The sequence below is a fragment of the Amblyomma maculatum genome, chromosome 2 (genome assembly GCF_055883805.1).
Source record: "Amblyomma maculatum isolate TAMU_Amacu chromosome 2, ASM5588380v1, whole genome shotgun sequence".
Taxonomy (NCBI): domain Eukaryota; kingdom Metazoa; phylum Arthropoda; class Arachnida; order Ixodida; family Ixodidae; genus Amblyomma; species Amblyomma maculatum.
In genome coordinates, this window is record NC_139345.1 from 51,550,332 (window position 1) to 51,573,750 (window position 23,419).

The 23,419-nt window shown below is 42.1% G+C and overlaps 1 protein-coding gene across 1 annotated transcript in view; it reads left to right on the forward strand.

Annotated features, from left to right (window-relative positions):
• The window catches only part of jbug (filamin-type immunoglobulin domains fbug), a 161,699-nt gene that overhangs the window by 106,368 nt on the left and 31,912 nt on the right, over positions 1-23,419 (forward strand). The window contains exons 19-32 of the mRNA XM_084594126.1: positions 102-242; positions 1,524-1,691; positions 3,409-3,552; positions 5,899-5,982; positions 6,372-6,509; positions 7,084-7,257; positions 9,507-9,656; positions 10,740-10,823; positions 11,659-11,796; positions 12,661-12,828; positions 13,767-13,913; positions 17,466-17,549; positions 18,683-18,820; positions 22,222-22,395. Of these exons, the coding sequence (XP_084450252.1) occupies positions 102-242; positions 1,524-1,691; positions 3,409-3,552; positions 5,899-5,982; positions 6,372-6,509; positions 7,084-7,257; positions 9,507-9,656; positions 10,740-10,823; positions 11,659-11,796; positions 12,661-12,828; positions 13,767-13,913; positions 17,466-17,549; positions 18,683-18,820; positions 22,222-22,395 (1,932 nt within the window). The remainder of the gene's footprint in view (positions 1-101; positions 243-1,523; positions 1,692-3,408; positions 3,553-5,898; positions 5,983-6,371; positions 6,510-7,083; positions 7,258-9,506; positions 9,657-10,739; positions 10,824-11,658; positions 11,797-12,660; positions 12,829-13,766; positions 13,914-17,465; positions 17,550-18,682; positions 18,821-22,221; positions 22,396-23,419) is intronic.

A 23,419-nucleotide genomic window follows, 5' to 3' on the forward strand; every position in this document is an offset into this window, starting at 1 on the left:
GTATTTCTATTGTTTTGATGCTGGTAACTCATGTAATGGCTACCTTTTCTTTATACACAGCCACAAAAGTTGATGACGTTATCTTTCAACATGCTTTTCAGGCACTTACCAAATAGAAGTTATGGCTGGTGGTCAGAAGGTTCCAGGCAGCCCTTTTGTGTCAAAGGCTTACGATGCTTCGTGCATCACCCTCAGCGATGTTCCACAGTCCTGTGTTGTGGGCCAGACATCTCAGTTCCAAGGTAAGTTGCTACCCCTTGCAGGCATACTCAATGCTGTTGAAATGCTGAGGGAGTAAGGTTTAACTACTGATCTTACCATTGGCCTGCTGAGGCTCAAGTTTTGTCCAGAGGCAGAATTTTGCCGGGGATTTTAGTTTTGTTCAGGCGTATTACCTAGCTGACTGAGGCAGAATGAATTAGATATATATGGTAGCATCAATAATATCAACAAATCACAAAGGTGTATTTTTTCATTGATGAAAATGGGGGTGACCCCTCTTTTTTGGAAGCAAAATTCACTCTGCCCCCTGTCATTGCTATTATCTTGTCTTTAGACGCGGACTTTGCGCCATGGTGGCAGATGGCGTGACCATTTCTTCTATTGCAAACTCTCGTTTTCTGCGTTGCTGCAATGGCAGGCATATCCATATCATTGTGACCACAACCAGACATGGTGTTAAATAAAAATCACTCCACAATTTCACCTCTGCATGCAATTTAAGGCAGCCCGGGAGGTTAGTGAGGCAAGACATTTATATTTCTCTCTGTATGACACAAAAGCTGCTATAAAGCCATTAACCTTGCTTAAATAATTATACCTATGTGCATTGACTGAATATTTGTTGCTTCAAACTCCTATTGTCCTTGCTGAAAGTAGTGCAAATAATTTATTTAATTTTCTGTTTCTTTAACCGATGCATATTGTTTTCAGCATTAAGACACCATGTTCATATCCGTAACCTGACAGGTAAAGGATACTGCCGTCTGTTGTTAGAGGTGATGACAGAAGCCACACCCTTGATGAAAATTTCTGCTATTTATAGCTGGTTACCTTTCTTAAAATTGAAGCTGTAAAAAAAAAAAGTGGGTTTCTGTAGAAAAGGATGCACTTCATGACTTGTATAATGAGTAACTTTGTACCATCATTAACTCTTCTCTGAAAGCATTTTGACTCTTTTTGCCTTGGATGCATCACTGTGATCTGATTTCCAGTGCAAGTTTATTGCTTAACCACAATGAGAATTCAGCTGCCTCCTAAGTCCTTAGCTACTAAAAGGAATGCAGCTGGCTGAACTCCAAAATTAAATTTATCTAGGCAGGAGGACGTGCCCTACGAGATTTTCAACACAAATATACGTAAGAAAATGAGCCAGCCGTATGTGTCATGCAAGTGAGTGTGTTGAGGAAGGTATGGAATAAACCTTAACAATACATGCACTGCCAGATTGCTCGATGTTTTAGTGTTAGTGTTGTCTCACCAAGAGGCTGGCACATCGTGGATTTTTTTTAACTACTGCGCAGTGGATGCATCAAGAGCTGGCGAGGGGCAACTAGAGATATCTGTGAACAACGGTGAGGTGCCCAACCAGGTGCAAGTGCTCAACAGTGGTCGATGCCTGGTCAGCTTCAAGCCACTGCGGGCTGTGCCTCACATGGTCAGCATCATGTTCAACGGGGAAAATGTGCCAGGTGGGCATTAGGCTCTCTTGTTTGACTTGGCCTTTGAAGAAAGCTTGGAGTGCAGCTTGAAAGTCAGCATGATGCTACGTACTAATAATAATACCAATTAATAATAACGAAAAAAAATGCTTATGATAATAATAGTAGATGTGGAAACACAACAAAATGACCCAATGATCTCCTCAATAGCAGGGTTCTTTTTCACTATAACTGAGGTTAAAGCGCAGTGGGTCAGCCTTGTGCTTTTGAATGCAGTTCTCTAACCTTCGTTAAATGAATTCAGCATAAAGGCATGTCCATAAGAGGTGGGGTGTAAAAATGACAAGATCACTTAATTGGGATCATTATAACCTTTTATCTGACAATGGTCTAAAGGTTAAAGGTGAAAACATTAAGCAGGCTGCAATTAAAGTCATTCATTGCACTTATCCTAGTTAGAACATTTCTGGCTGAACTTATTTCAGTAGGAAAGGTTCCAGTGAGAGTGGCGTTATGGATTCGAACTGATCCTAACCAGAATGTCGTTCAGAAAGAAGTTCAGTATAAAAACAAAAATTCTACCTTGTGTGTGCCATTCCTACCAAAAGAGAAAGAAGTGGTGAAGAAAGCCAATATAGTTTGCTGCTAAGTCTCACTAATTAGATCTCAAAGGAGGCAGGAAATTTATTTAAGTTACGAGGATCTAAATAAAGAGGAGTCTTTTAATACTCTCAGTGCGCACAGGGCCAAAGGGTCAGTTTAAATCAGGCATAAGCTTGAATTAAGTGAGTGAGAATTCATGAGTTTCCACTGTATCAGGTATCGCTGCACTAGTCGTTTACTGTAGTTCAAATGTTAGTACTGGCAGCTTAACTCAATGCTGTAAAGAGTTTGTCTTACTATTTGAATAATAAGTGATTCATTCTGTTTGTTCTTGAGCCTTTCCTCTTGTCTTATTTCACTTTCTAAAAGATCACTGTAACCCCTTTTCATGTCATATGTTGTTTCAATTGTATTCACTTGTGGATTCTTCTCTTCATTTTTATGTGTTCTCGCTCAGCCATGTGCTGCTAGGGCCTTAGACACCACCAAGCTGCTTGCCTGTAGCTTCCATCTGAGGGTCTTTCATTCCTTTTGGAGAAGTAGCTTGCAGAATGGACAAGAGTGCGTAATGCAAATATTTGAGCGTTAGCTATAGTCTGAGAGCAAATAATTTTAATGCGGTTCTGATCTAACCTATATTAGGCTCCTATCAGACGCTCCGATGCAGATACTCCGATACGCGTTGCCTTGTGCGCCATGCCTCATTTGAGCAGTTTCATCATATTTTGTTATCTTACATACATTGATGCAGCCAGCCACTCTAAATGATTCTTTTGAGGCCACTTAAGATGGCATGTCTTAGTTTGTGACTCTCCTGTCTTTTCTGTTGATTTTTCTTTGATACTGTCTTTTAAGATTAAAGGTAGATATTCTGCTGCATATATTATCCTATTTTTTTTATTTCACACATAGTGATTGATGCTCACACGATTGCTGCGGTTTAACACTGATTATTTTTTTCACATATGCATACTGCTTGCGATTTTGTACCACCAGTAAAGCAGAAGTTGCAAGTGTACCGTGGGTGTCATTTCTTGACGTCTTCTCTAGTCATTTGCGGCAATTTATTTGCACAGTCACATTCTGTTTGACATAAGCCATCTAGTTTGCAAGCTCAGTTTGCTTCATCGTTAATTTTGTGCAGGCTGTCCAGTGGTGCTTCCGGTTTCTGACATGAACCAGTGCTCTGTGGACTTGAGCTCCCTGGAGTTAATACCTGTCAATCGTCCAAGCAGGTTTCATGTGTCAGGTGTGTCGGACGAAGATCAACTGCGGGTGACCGTTATCTGTGAGTGCACAAACATTTATGCAGCAGATACATACTAACCCATTTGGGAAGGTTTTGCTGGAAGAGATGATTCAATAAATTATCTCACGAAAGTGTTTCTGACCGCTGTTTCTGAACACTGACCGGTATATGTAATGGGATTATGGTGGAAGTGAAAAGATCTTGCCTCATATAGTAGAGATCGAGCACCACAATATCCAAGAAACGAGGATTTATAGCTTTAATTTGGCACTGAACATTGCATGAAAACGACTGAAGTGGCCTCTTGCAGTGAAACTCTGTAGTTATCACTGTAGTAGGTAACTCGCGTGACAGCATCTCGGGAAAATGTCACTGGTTTTCTTAAGTGCACAATGTTCTTTATACTTTGAAAAGTGCTCACCTTGTTTTATTATATTTTGCACTTTCTCTAGTACACCTGTGAGCAAAAACCACCCTCTGTTTGCATCACTGATGATGCACTTTTAATATTTGTCACAAGTTTGAATTCTTGGTTCATATGAAGCAGTAGCTGCAATAACCTTGGACCACTAAAACTTCCATCGATGAGGCATACCTTCCTGTGCCGTAAAATCCTTGAGTGTAGAAATTAAAATGGGTGCTACTCTGTACTGTAATGTCTAATTGCTGTCTGGCGGGTGAGATTTTTATTAGTTTTCGGTACATCACTTTTCTCGGCGTGCAATCGTCACCACAGATGCTATTCCCGGTTTCCAGCATCGTGTTTCATAAAAACGGGCACATGAACTGGTCGAAAAATTCTCAGTAAAATTTTTCTACAGCATTTCTGGCAAAACCGCTACAGAATCGACCATTCAGGACAGAAAGCTTTCCATTGCAGGTTAGGTATACTATTAGCTTTGGTGAAGTTGCAGTCGATTACAAGGACTAGAAATGGAACTTGCATCATTATAGAAGCACATCAGCATCATCACTATTGTACATTAATATACGTTCGACTACTGTTAAATCAAATTTTGCTCCATCGCAATTGCCTGTTTATTTGAACTAACACTTTCATCTTGTCAACACCAAGTTTCCCTGAAATAAGGAGTGTAGACTGTCGACTACAGCAGACTAAGATCATCTTATGATAATCAGGCACCCTCACTATTTTGCCAGATGTAGCTGGTATTATCGAATAAATTTTGTAACCTTACCACAGCAGTTGAGCCTCTGCCACCTTAGACTGTTGCATGAATGCCCATTTCGCATATGGTATGTCCTTCCCAAGTCCTGTGTCATCAGTATAAAGCAGTTAGTGAATACCAAGGAAATTGAATTTTTAGTTGCTGTAAAAATTGAGCAAACAGAATTGGCAATTTTCACAATTTTTGTTTTGTTTAGCACGCTTCTGCGCTAGTATGCCGAAGGTTTCCTCTTTTAGTGCGACAGTTCCATCTGCTGTTGAGGAGGTGTGGCTAGTTTAAATATTATGCATAATTATGACAGAAAGCACAGTCCTTTAACGTTTGCTTTGCCAATTTTTTGTTGGAACGAATGAGATCAAAATGTTTCTTGCATAAAAGTATAAGTGTACACTGCCTTAGCATAATTGAAATTTTCACACAGGACAGGACAAAAGAACAGCACACAACATGATCTACCAACTAACATTCTGTTTAACGCAGAGGGTACACAAGGAAAAACGAAGCACATCAACCAAGGACGCGGCTACTCAAACACCGCCACACATAAATTACAGCAGGTGCAGACAAGCAATGATGAAGAAAATTCCATCTCTCCAGATAGACAATATCTTTTTCTTAGCAATGCCACCAAAGGAGTGCTTACACAGTCACCACTCCGTTTACATATTAAAAAAGATTCAATAATCTCACGTGTGACTTTATCACCGTTCTCCTTTATGATCATGCATCCGGAGAGATTGGGTTTGCAATGTCCAACCTGGCAGCCTCTGCAGTGCAGGGTGAGGTTGCTCTTAGTGGCTGGGTTCTGCAATGACTCTGCACTCTCTCTCAAACGATCACTGTTTGATCAACTGCACATTTTGCACACAAGGCTGATCTAGTTAACACCTCCATTACTCCTTTTGATATCGGGACACTGCAGGATGTCTTTGTTTCTGTTCTCAGAAGCTGAAGGTCTCATAAAAGAAGCAGTTGTGTTCTTTTTTCTTGTTCTGTGTGTGAATTTCAATTATGCTGAACAAGAACAACTATTCCAACTTCAATTCACAAACTGCTTTAGCGGCACAACATTGGGAGCATAGAAATCAAATTTTGTTGGCTAACTTATTTTGTTGTGACACTGTAGTGGTAAAAGAGGGTACTTTCTTCCTTTGCTAGTGTTGCTGCTTTATGATATATTTTTTCTTTCACACAGCTCCTCGTGACAAAAAGATTCCTGCTAAAGTAAGTCGCAGTTCAAGAGGAGGACTGAATGTTGAGTTTGCCCCAGAGGAAGTAGGTAAGCTGTAAAAACGCTGCTTTAATCGCATCAAATTCAAAACTTTTTTTATTTATTTATTTTTTTTTTTTTTTTTTTTCATTTTGTGGTGGTGGGGATCATTGTTGTCAGTCCAGAATTACTTGCACACTGTACCAGCTCGGCGACTCTGCACGCTTCACGATAATTCGGTTAGGCTCCTGAGCTTATGCAGCCAGACGGACTTGCGAGAGACTTCTGAAGTCACTTTGATGCCATTTAACACTGTGGGGGCATCACTCTTCATATCACCTGCGACCTCGGGTCCCTAAAACAGTCCCGCAGTTTTTGCAGAAACCAACGAACTTTAATAGTGTCATACATACGAAACGAGGGTTTTGTAATGAGGCACTGCTTTTCTTTATTTTTAGGCCCATATATGGTACAGGTGGAGCACGCTGGCAAGCTGCTTGCGGGTACACCCGCAACGGTCAAAGCATACGATGCTCACAAGGTGGATGTCAGTGCTGTGTCCCAAGGCACGCTGGGAAAGCCAGTGCAGTTCACAGGTGAGGACAGCGGCGACATTGCGCTGTAGACCACCGTGAGCAGTTGAGTACAGAAATAAAAAAAAAGCCCTGCATTTGTGGAAGCGAAACCGAACTACCAGATTACATTGCATCAGATCAGACAGTCCATGACAGAAGTACTTACAGGGGTGACACCTGGTGTGGAATTTTAATACAGGTTTAGCTCACTGCATTTAACAGTGGAGGAGGCAAGAAAGCAGACAGCCAGGCGCGTTTCAAAGTATGTGCATGCACATAAAAATGCTGATAAAATGCCTCATGGTAAACATTTGCCCCACCAAAGATATCACAGGTGCACATTAGAATGCTATATTTTGGTTTGTGATTAAGCAGCTTTAAAGGATTCATTATCTTCAGCGCATTACAGGATATTACTTTTTGAACAAGTTCTAGAAGCTTTAACTTATGATTTGTTACTGTTGTATTAGGGGTTTTGAAAATGCACCTCAGCATTAACTTATTATCAAGTGTAATAGAGCAGGTGATACGGTACAGAAAATTTCTGGACCTGTCTAAAGAGTAAGAACCTTCACATTTCTCTCTCTGTTCACAGTCGATGTGAGTTGTGCTGGCGAGGGCAACCTGGCTATATCGGTGACCTCACGCAACCGGGATGTCCCGACTGTCGTCCATCCCATGGGTGGGGCCAAGTTCGCTGTGTCTTTTGTGCCTGGTGATGTGTCGGACCATGTCATCAGCATCAGCTTCAACAAAGAGCCTGTGCCAGGTATTGGCAGCCCCTTACAAAAAGTTGCAGAAATTTGCTTTAAAGGCAAACTGAAACGACATATCGCTACCTCACTCAGAATGGCTGTAAATCTTTTTGATACGCCATGAAAGCCGCTGTGACCAAGTTTTAGGCTTGTATGAAAAGATGTAACAGAGATATAGGAGATTTAAGAGTCCTGTAGCACACGACGCGTGCCCCTGTTGGTGTGTCGCACAATTAGGCGGCTCGTCGGATATGACGTAGAACCGGGCGTGGAGAGCTGACTAGCAGACGACCATCATGCGTCGACCGCAGCCGGTGAGGGCAAGTAAAAGAAGGGGAATTTGGATTCTGCAGTTGTCGGGGTTTCATCGCAGTCAGTGAGAGCAGACAGCAAGTGAAAGAAGGGGAATTTGGATTCTGCAGTTATCGGGGTTTCATCGCAGTCAGGGAGAGCAGAAGGCAAGTAAAAGAAAGGGAATTTGGGTTCTACAGTTGTCGGGGTTTCATCTGTTTGCACCGATAGTGCATACCCTAAGTGTGAGAGCCATGCTGAGCTGCCCTGCAGTCGTCGGGTGCCCTAACACACGTGCTGTACCCGGAGTAAACCTGCATCAGTTTCTGAAGAACAGCAAGCTGTGAAAACAGTGGGTATTGGCTATGAAACGGAATAAATGGAAGCCAATGAAGCACAGCACACTTTGCTCAGCTCATATCAAAAGCGAGGACTTCGTGCACGAGTCGAACCTGGATACAAGTCTGCTGTTTGCACCATTTAAGAGGCTTTTGAAAGCTGACACAGAGCCGCCCCACTGCCTGTAGCTTCAGCTTTTGAATTTCTGCCTGTAGATACATAATTTCAAAACAGATGAGTAAGCATGACCAGTGGTGAATGGGACGAAGAATCTTGCACACTGCTCTCCACCAGCATGTTAGTCTTCAGATGCATCGCTTTTGCCTGCACTACTCTTGGCCAATATGATAATGCACCACAAGCATGAAACAGCTAGGCTTACGTGCTTCTGCAACAATTCCTTATGACATGAGTCCGATGCCCTAAATTTATGACAGACTACTTTTGTTCGAAAGTCACATTTTCTTGCACAGTGCAGCGAACTGAGATGTACCCATATCTTTGATGCAAATTCATTTTTCAGTGCTTTCATTAAGACACACAGCTCTCTTCACTTCAAATAATTCCACAAATCAGACAGACGGGATCCTGCCATGTAAATTCGCAATACCGAGCCCGTTCAACACGCTCCATCTCACTGCTGTTTCATTACATCGGCGAATGTGTAGCTCTCGTTGCACACTACAAAATGCAGTCCTGAGGCTTCCCACATTTTAGCAGCACAAAAAATATACTTGAAATGATCTTTTCGTGGTAAACCGTGGCAATTCCTTAACTGCTACAGTAGACATTCAAATTGTACACTACTTCCGGCTACCTGTAATGGCCGTTCTTTTTCTGCTTTCAGTTTCGAAAATGGCGATTTTAGAAACCAGAGTCTTACCTACTCATTTAAAACGTGCCTCTCATATATTGTTTTTTTACGCTCCCTCTTGACGTACTGCAGAAAAATGGTCTTTAGCAGTTGAAATTTTTGTTGCAGTTGGCCTTTAATCTTGCTTTATTCGTATTGCTATAGGAAATGGAAGAAATTGCAAAATTATCTAATTTATCGGTATCTACAGTTTTTGTTCTGTGCACAGTAGTTGCTTCCAATTTCTAGTTTGTGTTTTACAGGCAGTATTTTAGATTCATTCTTTATTAAAACAGAAATCTATTGGTAGCGCTTTGATTTATAAAGCCACTAGTGAATATGGTGGTGAAATATAGACTGTTTCCATTTGAAAAAGACTGCGCGCATGAAGCTATTAAATGAGGATTGTGAGATTGTCGCATGTTGCAGCCATTGCATATGGTCTGAGGCAGAAATTTTTATGACTGGAGTGAGCTTGGTGTCATATGGCAGTCCAGTTGTCATTGCCATTTTCTGGATTATCGATCGCACATATTAGGGAGATTTTCTGCTGCTCTTTTCAAGCTTGTAGAAATTAATTAGCCCAGCCATTACTCCAAGAGACATATGCACTCATGACTTCAGCGATAAACATATTGGCCTGGCGATTTTGTCATTATGTAATCTCCTGTAATGTTTCAGTTTATGAGCAATGTAGGCTTGTTGTTATAGTAAATTTAATATGTTCCTATGGTGACCATTCTCAAAGTTGATGGTAGGAAAATGTGATTGCTTGCACAGGAAGCCCCTTCAAGGTGAAAGTGCACGACGGTGGGAAAATTACAGCTATGGACATCTCCTCACTGGCAGCTGCTTCAGTGAACAAAGTAGTTGGCTTTGTTGTCCAGAATGCCGCAGGCCAGGAACAAGACCTGACAATCAGGGTTGAAGGCAAGTTAGATATTATACCACAGCGATTGAGTGAGTTTTGCAGGCTCCCCCCTTATATAATGTCATACTTTTTCAGAAAATTAACCTTACCTGCACAAGTTGCTGGCTATCACCCATGTTCACTTTGTTTTTATGGGCTAGTGTAAGTTCACATAAATTTGCAGCATTTTACTTCTTGTAACTGTCATGAAAGTTCCTTTTGTGCATCTACTGTAAAATCTTGGTACATGGTTTCAATTCAAAATGACTACAAACCTCTTCTGAATTATGTGATGGTTGGCTAGATTCCTCTTGATGCATATGATGTTAAGGGAGCCATACCATTACAGTAGACTCCTATTAAAATGAATACTTAAATAATGTTAACAATGCAAGACCACTTGTTGGTTTCCCATGAGACTAGATGCAAAAAAACTGCTTGAGATGAATAGTTTTGTATGTCCTCCGGGCAAACCACACTGATTTTCTTGTACTACAAGTGTTACTATAGGAATGCATGGTCTGCCCGCATGGTCTTGTCTGCGTGGTCTGAAAGGCACAAAAGCGGTCGAATGAAGCTCCATTATAATGTGCTGACGCTATCACAAAGGAGATATTTCACGGGTTCTTCCTCTTCCTCACACTAAGAAGTGAACAACCGCTTCTTGCACACACCATGTGTGAGACGGCACCACTTGCTCTAGAGCAGTAGCACCTCCATACCGGCACACGATGCCCGTATCGAAGTATCAGTATATTGAACTATTCTTCGATTAACTTTTCGTTCGATATACCTATCTTGATTCAACTGTATTTTATATTTTGCTTCTTCACTGAAGAGGATAAAAAGCCTACACACATTTATTGCCATTGTTTACTAGTATACTTGCATTTTAAGCAATAAACTGCAAACATAGTGAAGCTTATTCAAGGGGTTGTGGTTGTGTGTATGTACTACCTGTGATTGTGCATGCTGGCACATATTAGATATATGGCTAACACAGGTACCATGTTGATAGCTGTCATATAATTACTGTACAGTGAGCATCCTGACCCCTCTGTACATCGCAGCATGTGCCTGATGAGGAATTGAACTCTATGTAGGTCCTGACAATTCTCCAGTCCCTTGTTCACTCAAGGACATTGGAGACAAAAACATCAAGGTGGAGTTTTCACCCACCAGGGCAGGTAAGTGCGCTCTTGCATCAAATATTTTATATTGCTCAGCTCAGCCTATTCGTGCATTATACGCTGAATATAGTTGGGATCTGCAAATATTTGAAATTTCGAACACGAATTGAATGTATTTGTTATTTGATTTGCACTTACATTAAAAAAACTGCAAAGAGCCTTCCGGACAGTGTGTACAAAGCAAAGGACTTGATGAAACTGGGAAAAAAATGTCGTTCTCGCTTGTGTTTCATGTCAAATTTGGGCAATCATGGTGGAGGCCTGTGTTCATCAGATATAGTTACTATGATGCAAACGGTTAGATAATTCAAGATTTCAGTTAATTTGGACGTTTTTCTATCATCCTTTGAAGGCCAAAAAGACTTGTTCAGTTGCAACGTGACAACTCCACCCAGTTTCATGCACGTCCTTTCTGTACAAAAAATTGGTATACACAATCCTTTACTGTGAGATACAATTTACTGTGAGATACAGTTGACAGACATTGACTCAGAAAAGTTGTATGAGGAAGCCCTTGAAGGAAACCACTTATAACATGTGCAATGACTGTGGTTCTTAGGTGAGGCGAGTGCTTTGTGGACAGCGGGTCATCAGGCAGTCCACAAATCACACACGAGGTTTCTCATGATGCTGTTACTCAGCTAAGGAAACCAATTAGAGATGGTGTCTCATTAGTGGCTCATCGCGAACCATCGGGAGGTAGCTGCTGGGTTGAGGGGATTGTTATGATATGCTAGGCCAGGACTTCTAAAATTAACGTTTCTCGAGACATCTTCACTTGCCAGTGTCCATGGTGTGAATGAACTTGAACCGATTTCCTCTTTCTGTGTAGGGGAGCACAAGGTTCATGTGTCCCACCAGGGTTCACCCATCACAGGCAGTCCGTTTGTGTGTAAAGTGTTTGATGCCCACCAGATCAAAGTTCGAGAGGTGCCCAGAGGATTTGTGGGGAAGCCTGTCACGTTTCTCGGTAGGTGCTCTAGCATCTTTGCCATTACACATGTGACTTTAAGTCACATGCATTTAGCGCTCAGCACACTTTGGACAAAAAAAAATATTTGTCATCTTAGTGAGTATATATGTCTGAATCTAAAATGCATAATTGGCCGGATATGCCAACATTTTCGCAGTACTAGAGAGATTTAGTGTACCATGATCCGCGATCCGCCACCGTGACACTCTACTGCGCGTGGACGGGGCACACAAGCTGATTGGTCCCGGCTTGACAGGTCTTTGTGCCGGCGTTCAGTATGTGGCGTCATCTATTGGCGTCACGGAGATCTGGGCATGCTCAGTGGAACGCGCGGCAGTGGATGACGATAGCGGGTAGCGGATCACGGTAAACTAAAACTCTCTATTGTTTTGTACACTAGTTTGCTCTTGCTGTAAACATCCGTTGTGGTTGAAATAATCTTGCATGTCCGTGTAACATTTGCAAGTTGGGGTCATATCTGTTGGCAGAAAAAGTAGTGCTTAAATTTAGTTCACAGACTTATATGTAATATACAGCAATGGAAGTTAGGATAGCTAGCCCTGGTTTATCGCTAGCTCTGAGCGTTACACTGCGTGCGCTGTAGTAAACTGCACCGTACAGTAAGAAATATTTGTCACCGATAGAAAGAAGGCTGTGTCTTCATTTTTCATTTTGATTCATCACTTTGAGGCACTACTGAACGCACAGTTCCTCATGCACCGAGTTTTGACCTCAGCTCAGGTGTTGTTGGTGACATTGAGTGCAGCCTTTCTTTCTTTTTTTTTTTTCTTATTGTGGCTATACCTTAGTTTCATTGTCATCAACCTAATTTACCTGGACATAAATTCACGTGCCTTTCAGTTGAAACTGCCCATGCGGGTCCTGGCAACCTGGAGGTCATGGTGAACAATGGCCGCGTCCCTACAACTCCTCAGGCCCAGTCGCCCACACAGTACGCCATCACGTTCACCCCAACTGACGAGCGACCCCACATGATTGACGTTCGCTTCAATGGGGACCATGTGCCAGGTCTGGTTTCTCCGCCTTCTAATTAGGAGCAGTTTATTTCTGATAGTTTGTTGCACTTATGCTGACTCAAGGGATATTTTTCTTGCAGTGCTCTCCAACACTACTGTACTTGTGAGGATTGTTGCATGTTTTTTTTTTTCTTACCCTGAATCTTTGGCAGCAGGACAAGATGTGTATGATATTAAAGCGTCCTGTTTTGCCTGTGACATAACGAACCTTAGCCAAAGCGAAGGACATTTCCGCTTCTGAGCTTATTCTAGTCCTGTGTGCCACACACGCAGATAGCATTTTCAATATTTGGTGATTCAAGGCCTGTCAGGTATTAAAGCTACTTCAGAGGGATCCCATAGTCGCAGTTGACTTAGAACACTTATGTGCATGGGCGGCACTACAATAACTCAGTGGTTAAAGTGCAGGACTGCTGATAGTGAGGATGTGGGTTTGATTCCTGCTGTGGTAGCCACTTTCTAATAGAGGCGAAAAACAAGCCCTTTGTATACTGCGCGATGTTGGCACATGTTAAAAAAACCTCAAGTGGTCGAAATCACCAGGAGCCCTCCACTACGGAATCCTTCATAGCCTGAGTCACTTTGGGATGTTAAGTCATATAAGCCAAACCAACTAAACCAAATTTATGTGCGTAGTTTAGCTCATGAGATGCAGACATATTCGTTAATTTTGTTTAGCTCACTCTGTTGACATTAGCGTTCTTCCTTTCTTGACTTGTGCTTATTTCCTTAAGGGCTTTTCTTGCTTTTTTTTTTGTTCTGAGCTTGCACATCAGGTGCTTTCCCATATGTTTAACCCATAACCCGTATTCAGTTTCCTGCATCATGGTAAAACTAATGAACTAAGAATAAGAATAGCTAGACATTTGAAACAATTCCTGTGGCACAGTCGTAGCAGTAAGCCAGGTTTGACAAGCCATCTGTCCACAGGCAGCCCATTTGAGTGCCAAGTGGTGGACCTGTCCAAGATTAAGGTCGTGGGAGAGGGCATCGAGCGAGTGCCCATCAACCGGCCAGCAGCGTTTGTCGTTGACACCCATGGTCAGGACGTTGGGCAGTTCTCGGCTTCAGTTATCGGTAAGTGTTTGCCACATTTGAAGAGATCATTTCTGGTGCTTTTTACTCATCGAACTAAATTCACAGTTGTTTTATACATTAAGCTCAAGATTTGTTCTGATGCTAGTTTCACACGGTTAGGCTCTGCAGTCATGTTTCTTCTGTCTTGCTCAAATGTGTACACACCACCCATTCTATATATTACTTAAGTTGCCAGTGTGAGGACCTTGTTGTTACGATTCATATACAGTTAGTATATAAGCTTGCTAATCCAGGCTGAAAAACAAAAATAAAATTATTATCTGAAAGTCGTAATATTGCTAAATGACCCCTAAGAAGCTAAGAGCGCTTTGCATCATAGTAGTACATATTATGTCATGAAAACTTTGGCGATGACCACTGTGTAAAAAAAAAAAAGAGCATCATAGAAGATTTTACGCAGTACTGTCAAATGTGTTTATACCACACAAGATCAGTTGACCAATGTGTGACAGCCAGCCTGTGCAGTGTAACACTAGGGTCAGAGTAGCAAAAGCGAAACTATGCTGTCATAGACTATGTTTCAGTGATGGGGCCCTCCAATTCATGGGCTCAAGGAGGGCTGTTTAAACAATTGCTGCTTGTGCCCTTCATATCCCTGCTAAGTGTCTCACCGGGAGCCCGTGTGAATGACTAGTTGTGAGCCCAGCAGCCTCCAAATTATTTGAGCATCAGCTTCCATAGGCTTACCGAACACTGACTGGAGCAGTCCAAATTGCCTTGACTTCTGATTTAGTAGGGGTCGATTCATGAAAGTTATATACATATACCATACAGCATATTACTTAGAAGTTAATTCTTGAACATAATAACTTCATGGATGTGTCCAGCTGTAGAAGCTTGTGAAGAAGTCAACTACAGGGTTTTCTTGAATAAGCTTGCATTGTTCTGGGAATATCTCTTGAGGCTTTATTTTTTTTTTTTGTTCTAGTCAGTGCAATTTGATCAGGTTGCCAACTGATATTGCCTTAGGGTTTTAGTCACTGGACGACTAATCCGGCCTATAAGACTCATGTGCTTTCATTGTAATCACAGGTGCTTGGCCTATGGGTGTTTAGACATGAAGATGCTCATATTCAACTGATTTGCCTGAGAAAGGCACTGCTTAAAGTATTGCATGGGTTGCTAGCTTTGGATGATGTAAATATCAGTAATATTTTTTTGATGAAATGGAAGATGCGCATGATTGCAGAGCAGTGAATTCTAGCTCATGGTTTATAACAGTATACTCAGCAGTGAAATGTGCTACAAGCTACTTGTTTGCCTTGGCTGGTTCCTGATTTTACACGCATGCACATGCACATGTGCACACGCACATGTGCAGATTTAAGCTGTCTGAATTACTGTCTGTAGCTCACGCATTTAATTAGGTTCTTTGTATTTGATTCTTTCTAACTGTATATACATGCAGTAAGCTTTCGCTGACTGCAGACATGTTTTTATGGGCCCTTGAATTTTTTTTGAATTGGCAGCTTTTGATTAGCTGTGACATAATAAAACATAATAAAATGCTTTGAAATTTGTTTGAATAATATATCCCTCTTATCACTACATTATTTGTATACATTCTTTGCCAAATATAGTATTAATAACAAATGTACATGTAAGTTGTAAAATTTGATAGCAGACATATCATAATATCCTCAGATACTTAAGATAGGCAGGTCAGGAAGGTTGCACAATGTGCTTGCATTATACTGTAATTCTTTTCCGATCCGCTGCACACGTGCCAAGTTCCGTATACAGCTGCTATCAACCGTTCTATACAAACAACGACTGTTGTATCCTGAAACTCTGCTATCATCTACACAATGAGAAAAAGGTAAAAGGTAAACTACAAATGCAAAGGCAGAGAAATTTGCCCAAGAGAAGGGTGTAGGAGCCCAAACGGAGCCAGGCGGAACTCTTTCATTGCACCTTGAATAGGGTTCCGTCTCCGCTTGAGGGGATCAGAGGAACGCGCTTATGTGTGCGTGTGGGATCGCTGTTGCGTTTCGACACGCTTCTCGACCACCTTGCAAGAGAGGTGGGAGAGCAGCCACACATTGTAGCACTGCCCTCTCCCTCTGTAATTGTGTGGGCGCTCTTGCGTAACGTAGGAGCTGTTTCCCCCCTCACCTTCCCCTCTTTCCATCTCTCTGTGAGATGGAGAATGTCTCGTTGCTGTTCTCCCTCTCACCCTTGCTTCCTTCACCTTCTCCACACCTTTTTATTTTTTGCCTTTAAGACTTTCATATCTGTTCTCCTTTCTCATCCTTCCTTGTAGTGCTTCCTTCCCTTGTTTGTGTTTGTAGTTCCCCCCTGGCTTACCCTTGCACGTTGTTGCTATCATTCTTCCCCTTACTCCCTTCCACACTTATTCTCTCTTTCTCAAGTGGCTTCTTCTTTTTCTTGCTTAATTTCTTTCTCTCTTTCCCCAAGCATTCTTTGGTTGAGCTGCCCCTGGGTAACGCTGTTTGTCTTTCTGTCTGTGTGGGGGCTGCCTTCTCTCTAAAGAAGGGGTTGCCTGTGCCATTGCGGCGCCTGTGCTCCTGTCGACAGGAGCTGAGTGGCCAGCTGGTCTGGTTGTCTCGTGTGGGAGACATTTGTCTGTGTGCTCTGGCTGGCGGTTCATTGTTCTTTCATGTCCAACCTCCTTTTGTCTTGCTCTCACGTGCACTCTCTCATCTGGCTGTGTGTCTGCTGCACACATCGAGATAGGTGAGAATGTCCTCTCTCTTTGGCATTTGTCCAGTTGCTGAGATCCTTGAGTTAAGGCTATGTCATGAATGTGCCTGAACAGAAAGTGTTTGGTGTATCTGCAACATTCATAATGTTGTTACGAGATCTCTCATTTTTTTATTGCCTTGTTCCTTGACTAGATGAATTTGAACCAAGGCAGGTAGTGGAAATTTAATGTTTGCCTTACTAAGTATTGTTTAGTACACAGGTACTTGAACAGTTTGTTTTTGCTATGAATTTGATAGCATTATTAAGCAAAAAAATTTGTCTTCAATCATAAGTTCAAAGTTATATGTTTCTCTGCATGAATTTAGTGTAGAGGTAATAAATCTAGTGTCTTGCCTTACTTCTTTTTGCCAGCTTTCTCACTTGTTGCTTGCTTTTTGCTTTAATATTAAAACTTTATCATCACTTAATTGGCACTTGCCTGGTTTCGCTAATTTTGTTGCCTATCATTTAGTGTCCTTGCTGTAATCTGCTTTTGTGTGTGTGTGTGTGTGTGTGTGTGTGTGTGTGTGTGTGCGCGCGCGTGCGTGCGTGCGTGCGCGTGCGTGCGTGCGTGCGTGTGTGTGTGTGTGTGTGTGTGTGGCGCGTGCACGTGTGCGTGCGTGCGTGTGTGTGCGTGCATGCGTGCGTGTGCGTGCATGCGTGCGTGCGCGTGCGTCATTCTTTACCACTTTGCACATAACACTGGGAACTTCGTCAAGTATGTTCCTTTTTGTCTGACCAGCATGTTGTGCTGTAGTTCCCACTTATTTTGCTTTTTGAAGAGCATTAGTTGCAGTCCATGCTAGTATTTCTTTGCTTTCATAGGTCCAAACCAAGCTCCACTGAAGGCTCATGTGACTGGAAATCATCACAGTGGTTATCGCATTGAGTACACCCCAACAGAAGTTGGTGAGTTTTTTCAAGCAAGTTCAGTGCACTACCATTCAATGGTACAGGCATAGTTTTAACTATTATCATTCACATTCTCTTCGCAGTTATGCAGATTTAATGAAGTTGAATTATAATTGCACTTCGATGAGAAGCCAGCTGCAGAACAAAAACATATGTTTTATTGTTTTCTTTCAATTATTGGACATTTTATGCCATTGTGGGAGTACATTTGTGGAAGATCTTCAGTGGTAACTGCTGCAGTATAATTATCATGCATAATTTACAGGGTAATTAGCCTAGTTACATTACAGATATTTTCTGTCTTGTTATACATGCCCTTATAATGTTTAGGAGCACTGTTGCTTACAACTAGGACAAGTACAAGTTTGGCTTAAAGGACAAAAAATATTTATGGTTTCTTAGTGCAACAGTCAGTGGTTTTCAACCTACCATGGTGGTGCAGTGGTTAAGGCGCTCGACTACTGTGCCCAAAGGTGCGGAATTGAATCCCCACCATGGCAGCCACTTTTCGATGGAGGTGAAAAGTAATGTGTCCATGTGCTGTGCAATGTCATTGCACGTTAAAAAACCCCAGGTGATCGAAATTTCTGGAGCCCTCCACCACGCCGTCTCTCATAGCCTGGGTCGCTTTGGGACATTAAACCCCATAAACCAAACTAAACCAAACCAATCAGTAGTTTTCAAGAAATCTGCTGCTCTTTGCTGTTCTGCATGCCAAGGTTAATACTGAAAAGTTTGAGAAATGTTTGCTATTGATCATATTAGTTGTATGAAGTGCTGAGCTTTACCTTCCTAGTAGCTTATTGCATTTGCCTTTGCTCTTCTTTATCTTTGTCTTGTATGACCAGCCTGCAATGTTTTACCTTTTATTGTAGTTGGTTAGTTGTACTGTAAGGCTTCACTGTTTATTTGCACCACACCAGGGCACAATACTATTTTTTGTCTATGTGTAGTTCAGGTAGTTTTTTGTATTATTGCTGTTTCTCATATTTATATTAAAAAACCCCATGTGGTCGAAATTTCCGGAGCCCTCCACTACAGTGTCTCTCATATCCTGAGTCACTCTGTGGCGTTAAACCCCAAAAACTGAACCAAACTATTTTTTTTTATTTGTTAAATGTGCCTTTCAGGGGACCATACAATAGACGTGGAACTGGGCGGCCAGCCATTACCAGGAAGCCCTTTCATGAGCAAAGTGTACGATGCATCCAAAGTTCGTGTGGCCGACATTGGCAGTGGTGTTGTTGGACGACCTGTCTACTTCACGAGTGAGTCCACTTTGTTGTAGCTTCATCTGTCATGGTTCATATTAAGTTCCGGTTCACATTAACTCGGTTCACATTACCTGGTTCACATTAATTATTATCGCTGTCATCTGCACTTCTGGTTTTTTATCTTGTTGTTTTTAGAACAGCCAGTAGATTTTGAAAGTTTTGAGGCTGAAATATTTCCCCCTTCTTTCACACCTTTGTGTGGTCATTTTATAGTTCGATGATCGGCTTTGCCATTATATAACTTTGCTAGAAAAGGTGATCACATACCATGCAAAATGAGTGTGACGGCAATCAACCTGTATCGCGATAATTATCAGCAGGTAGATTTTAAGTCAAATATAGCACAAATTCTCAGACACAGTGCAGAAAAAGCGTCTTGAGATTGTGAGCGGCAAATCAAAGTTCTGGGTTAAAGGTAGTGCTTTTTTTTTTGTTATGCCTTGCTTTACTGTACCTTCAGCATGTTTATCCGCAAGATGTGAACATTGGTGATGAAGCCATTTGCAATTCCAGTAAAACAAAAAATAAACGGAGTTCATTGAAATCTCTACTGGTTACAATTGGACTCAGTGGGTTCCATTTGGAATTCTCACTGTAATTGGACGGTTCAAATGGACTCTGCTATGGGATTAAGCTTTAATTCACATTCTGATTCGGTAGTCCAGTTAGACTTCCCATTTCATTTGGATAGTCCAAATGATCCCGTTTGGAATTTCGGTTCCAGTTGGACAGCCCAAATGGGCTCCCAGTTGGTTTACCAATTGGACTCCCAATTGGATAGCCGAAAGGGGCGTAACAGCTAGTAGTACAGTCTAATTGGGCTGCCATTTGCACATAGCAGTAGCTGTAATATTGGTTGTTCATGTACAAATGGATACTCAATTGGATCTATCTTTGCAAACTGGTGAGCCCAATTGTTCTCAGCAATTGCATCCTACTTGTCTCACTAATTGCATCCAGTTGGTCTGTTTAACTGCACCCAGTGTATCCTCATGAGCATTTACATATTTAGCAAACAAGGCAGAACTAATATTCTTTTTATAATAACGGCAATCATCAACGTAATTTATTACATTGTATTCATATGCACTTCACTGCTATCAAACTTAAGCGATATAAATGCACTCACTTGGCAAGTTCCATTAGCCACAGCAGAGTGTCTGATAACTGATGTATAGAAGCAGCAGCAAAACTATATTCTCTGGGTGCACATATTGATCTTTTGCCCCATTTGGTATGTCCCAATGGACCCATTGTACACAGAGAGTCTCACTCATTTCATCTAATCAATACGTCCCACTAAGCCCATCACATGCGGTGGGTCTAACTAGTTTGTCCCACAAACCCACTGTTTAGTGGGTCTGACCTGCTGGATCCAATTGGTCTGTCCCACTGAACCCATTGCAATCAGTAGGTCTGCTAGGCCCTACTGGTATGTCCTGCCGAACCCACTGCACCCAGCAGTTACATTTGGATTACCCCTTTGAACCAGTTGTATGCAGTATGTCTGACCTATTGGTCACAATGGGTTAAGTGATTTAAAAAACCTTTGGAAAATCTGAATGGTTCCAGTTGGAAATTTTTAGTCGGCTCCTATGGTTTATATGTTTTACAAGGAAGTATACATCTTGCTCAGAGCTTATGGTTTGAATTCTGGGGAATTATTGTCATTAGCACACATCTTAGTTTATTTTATAGCAGTGAGTTTAGTAATTAAGCAGCTGCTTTATGCATTTGGGAAGTGTAATTGAGAAGAATTGCATGCTGCCTCTGCTCAGCACAAAACCTGTGTCCTGAGTAAAACTTTCTTCGTTGCATTTGCTGGGTTAAAGCAGTTTGTAGGTGTGATCTCCTCTGCAGCAAGCATGAGATAAAATAGAAGTTCATCTCTATTAGCTTTATCAGCTTGGAAGCTGGCGTGCAGCTGACTGATGCATACTCTGGAATGAACAAACAGTGAAAATACATATTGCCTCATGATGAACAGTTTCTTTATCTCAAAGGCACTACAGCATCATATCATTGTGTAAAGGGTGGGCACTTTTCTTCCCTCAACATGACAGTCATGTGCTAAAAGGTACTGGCTGTTGAATTGGCAGTTGTGTCTTGTTCTGCAGGAAAACGTTGCCTACCAGAAAATTAGCTGTGGCTTAGCTAAGGTTAAGCCTGAATATCTCTAAGTGAAAAGCGTACCTCTCGTAACTCTGGTGTTTAAGCCGCTCGTCTAGCCTTGCGCTTTTCATATCTTCGCTGCTTTTTAGCCAACTCCCAAGCTACCACTTCTGGATCAGTATTTCTGCGCCGTCCGACTGTTCCTTCTTCTCCTTCCATGGCGACTGTCTGCGCCTGTTCTATAAGCAAGCGCTCCTTATCGAGGAGGAGAAGCGGCGGTGCACATGGGCAGTAGCGTGCGGCGGCGGCGAAAGGTCAGGTGACGGAGTCATCGGTGGCAGCGGCGATAGTGGCCACCTGCGCCATGCATGACGTCACTCGGTTTCGCGCATAAGTGGCAAATCTGGGGCTCTGGCTCACGCGAAGCGCGGTGTTGACGAGCCTAGTGAAGCTTTTCGCTTCAAAACTTTTGAATCTTAAACCATGGTGCTAATGCACCTCTTTTAGTGCAGATTGAACTTATATTTAGCTTTTCTCTGAAAAGCCCATTACTTCTGCTACTGCAGCTTATGCTCTATTCCCAGGGGCTTTAATTTCCTGACCTCCAGGCCTTTTGCCCTACTCCCCCAACTTCTGTTCGTTAAAACATTCTGCCTTTATTTTCTTGGGTGGTATATAATTGATTACACTATGGCTGTCCTGTTGTGTTTTTTTGGGGGGGGGGTGGGAAGGGGTTGCTACTCAGAGAATTGTGTGCATTGAAGAGTTAGAATGTTATATTCACAGGTGGAAAAAAGACCCATTTCCAGCTGGAATAATGAACCCATGCACCCAATCTTTCCAGCTGGAGGAAGGTAATTCCAGCTGGACTGACTCTATTTCCATCTGGGTTACTGAACTGGAAATCATGCCCAGCTGGAATGTTCCAGTTCCCAGCTAGAAAAGTTATACCTCCAGTCAAGCTCCAGCTGGAAAATTTCCAGCTGAAGTAACTCCAGCTGAAATCTCATCCCCTTTCTGCTGGAAAACGTCAATCCAGCTGGAAATACAACTGGAAAAGCACTTTTCTATCTGAAATGGGTACTCCTGAAAAGTCTACCAACAGTCAGTTTTCATCTTGGAATTACATTTCAGTATTAATCATATTCTTGAATGGTATCATAGCTTCTGAGCTGCTGGATCACAAGACGTCCACGAAGGTTGTGGCAAACTGCTCCTGTTGCTCACTTGCAGTGCTATGGTTTGTGACCGCATGTCTTAGTTTGTCCTTTTTCTTCTTGCAGTTGATGCCAGCCAAGCAGGGGCTGGCAACCTGGAAATTATTGTGTCAGTTGGTGGCCGCAATGTGCCAAACTATGTGCAGTCTGAGGGCAATGCCAAGTTCCGCGTCAACTTCAAACCTAGCGAACCCCTGACGCATACCCTGAGCGTCAAGTTTAACGGGGAACCTGTGCCAGGTATTATCTCTGCTTCGCTTGAATTGTGTTGTTGGCTATCATTGAGCAGAAGAGAGTACTCTGTGGGTGTGCTAGTTGCTTGCTGCCTAGAACAAGTCCCAGTCATAATTGCTGTAATTAAACTGGCTGTAGGCAAAGTTTACCACAATTAGGATGCTGCGAGTTTTGATGGGTCCTAATAAGAGCCTAATTTCTACTAGCTATTGTGTTAATGATTGAGATGTGTATTCAAGTTATTTTCATGGATTTATGTACCTTAAAGAAAAAAACAAACTTGTCCTAGTTGGAGTTGGGCTAATCCTAAATGGGGCTGTTTCTGTCGACACTGAATGGTTCTAGCGGGAACCATACAAGGCCCACTAAGCTTACCTTACATTACCGTGCACTGGAAGTAGACATAGTGCAGTCAGAGTCCAACTTGTTTCTATTATAATGAAAGCACATTTATGAATCTAGCTGTTCAGAGGCCATGTTGACTGAGTCAAGCTTAAAATGCACAGTATAGTGCAAATTCATCCTTCAGGTCTGACCTGAAACTTGCCCAGTGGAGTTCCCTGATGCCTGGTAGGAAAACAAAGTGCCGCTTGACCTTCGGCTGGTTCCAAGTATAATGCCTGCAGAAGAAAATACTCTCCCCAAATCCTCTCTACACAGCTAGCTTTAAATCTCAATTGCTTCTCACATGGAACCAGCTGCTTTCCAGCAGGCCAGGAACTGTGCTGAATCAGTGTTTACTGGGTGTTCATTTGAGACTTCTTAAATAGTTCTGAACTAAAACTAGTGGTGTTTGGTTTAGAGGCAATGGAACGCAGCTGCTACTAACTGATGGAAACAGGTTAATCTCATAGTTCAGGATTCTTATTGAAGCAGATAGTAGTGGCATACGATTCTCGTGAACATTAGTCTGTAGATTGCTCATAAAATTGAAGCAGTGTTTCACAATACTATAACTGCTCTTGAATGTACAGCTGCTAATGTTTGCTTTCATTTATTCTGCAATTTTTGTGATGTTCGTGTTTTTCTA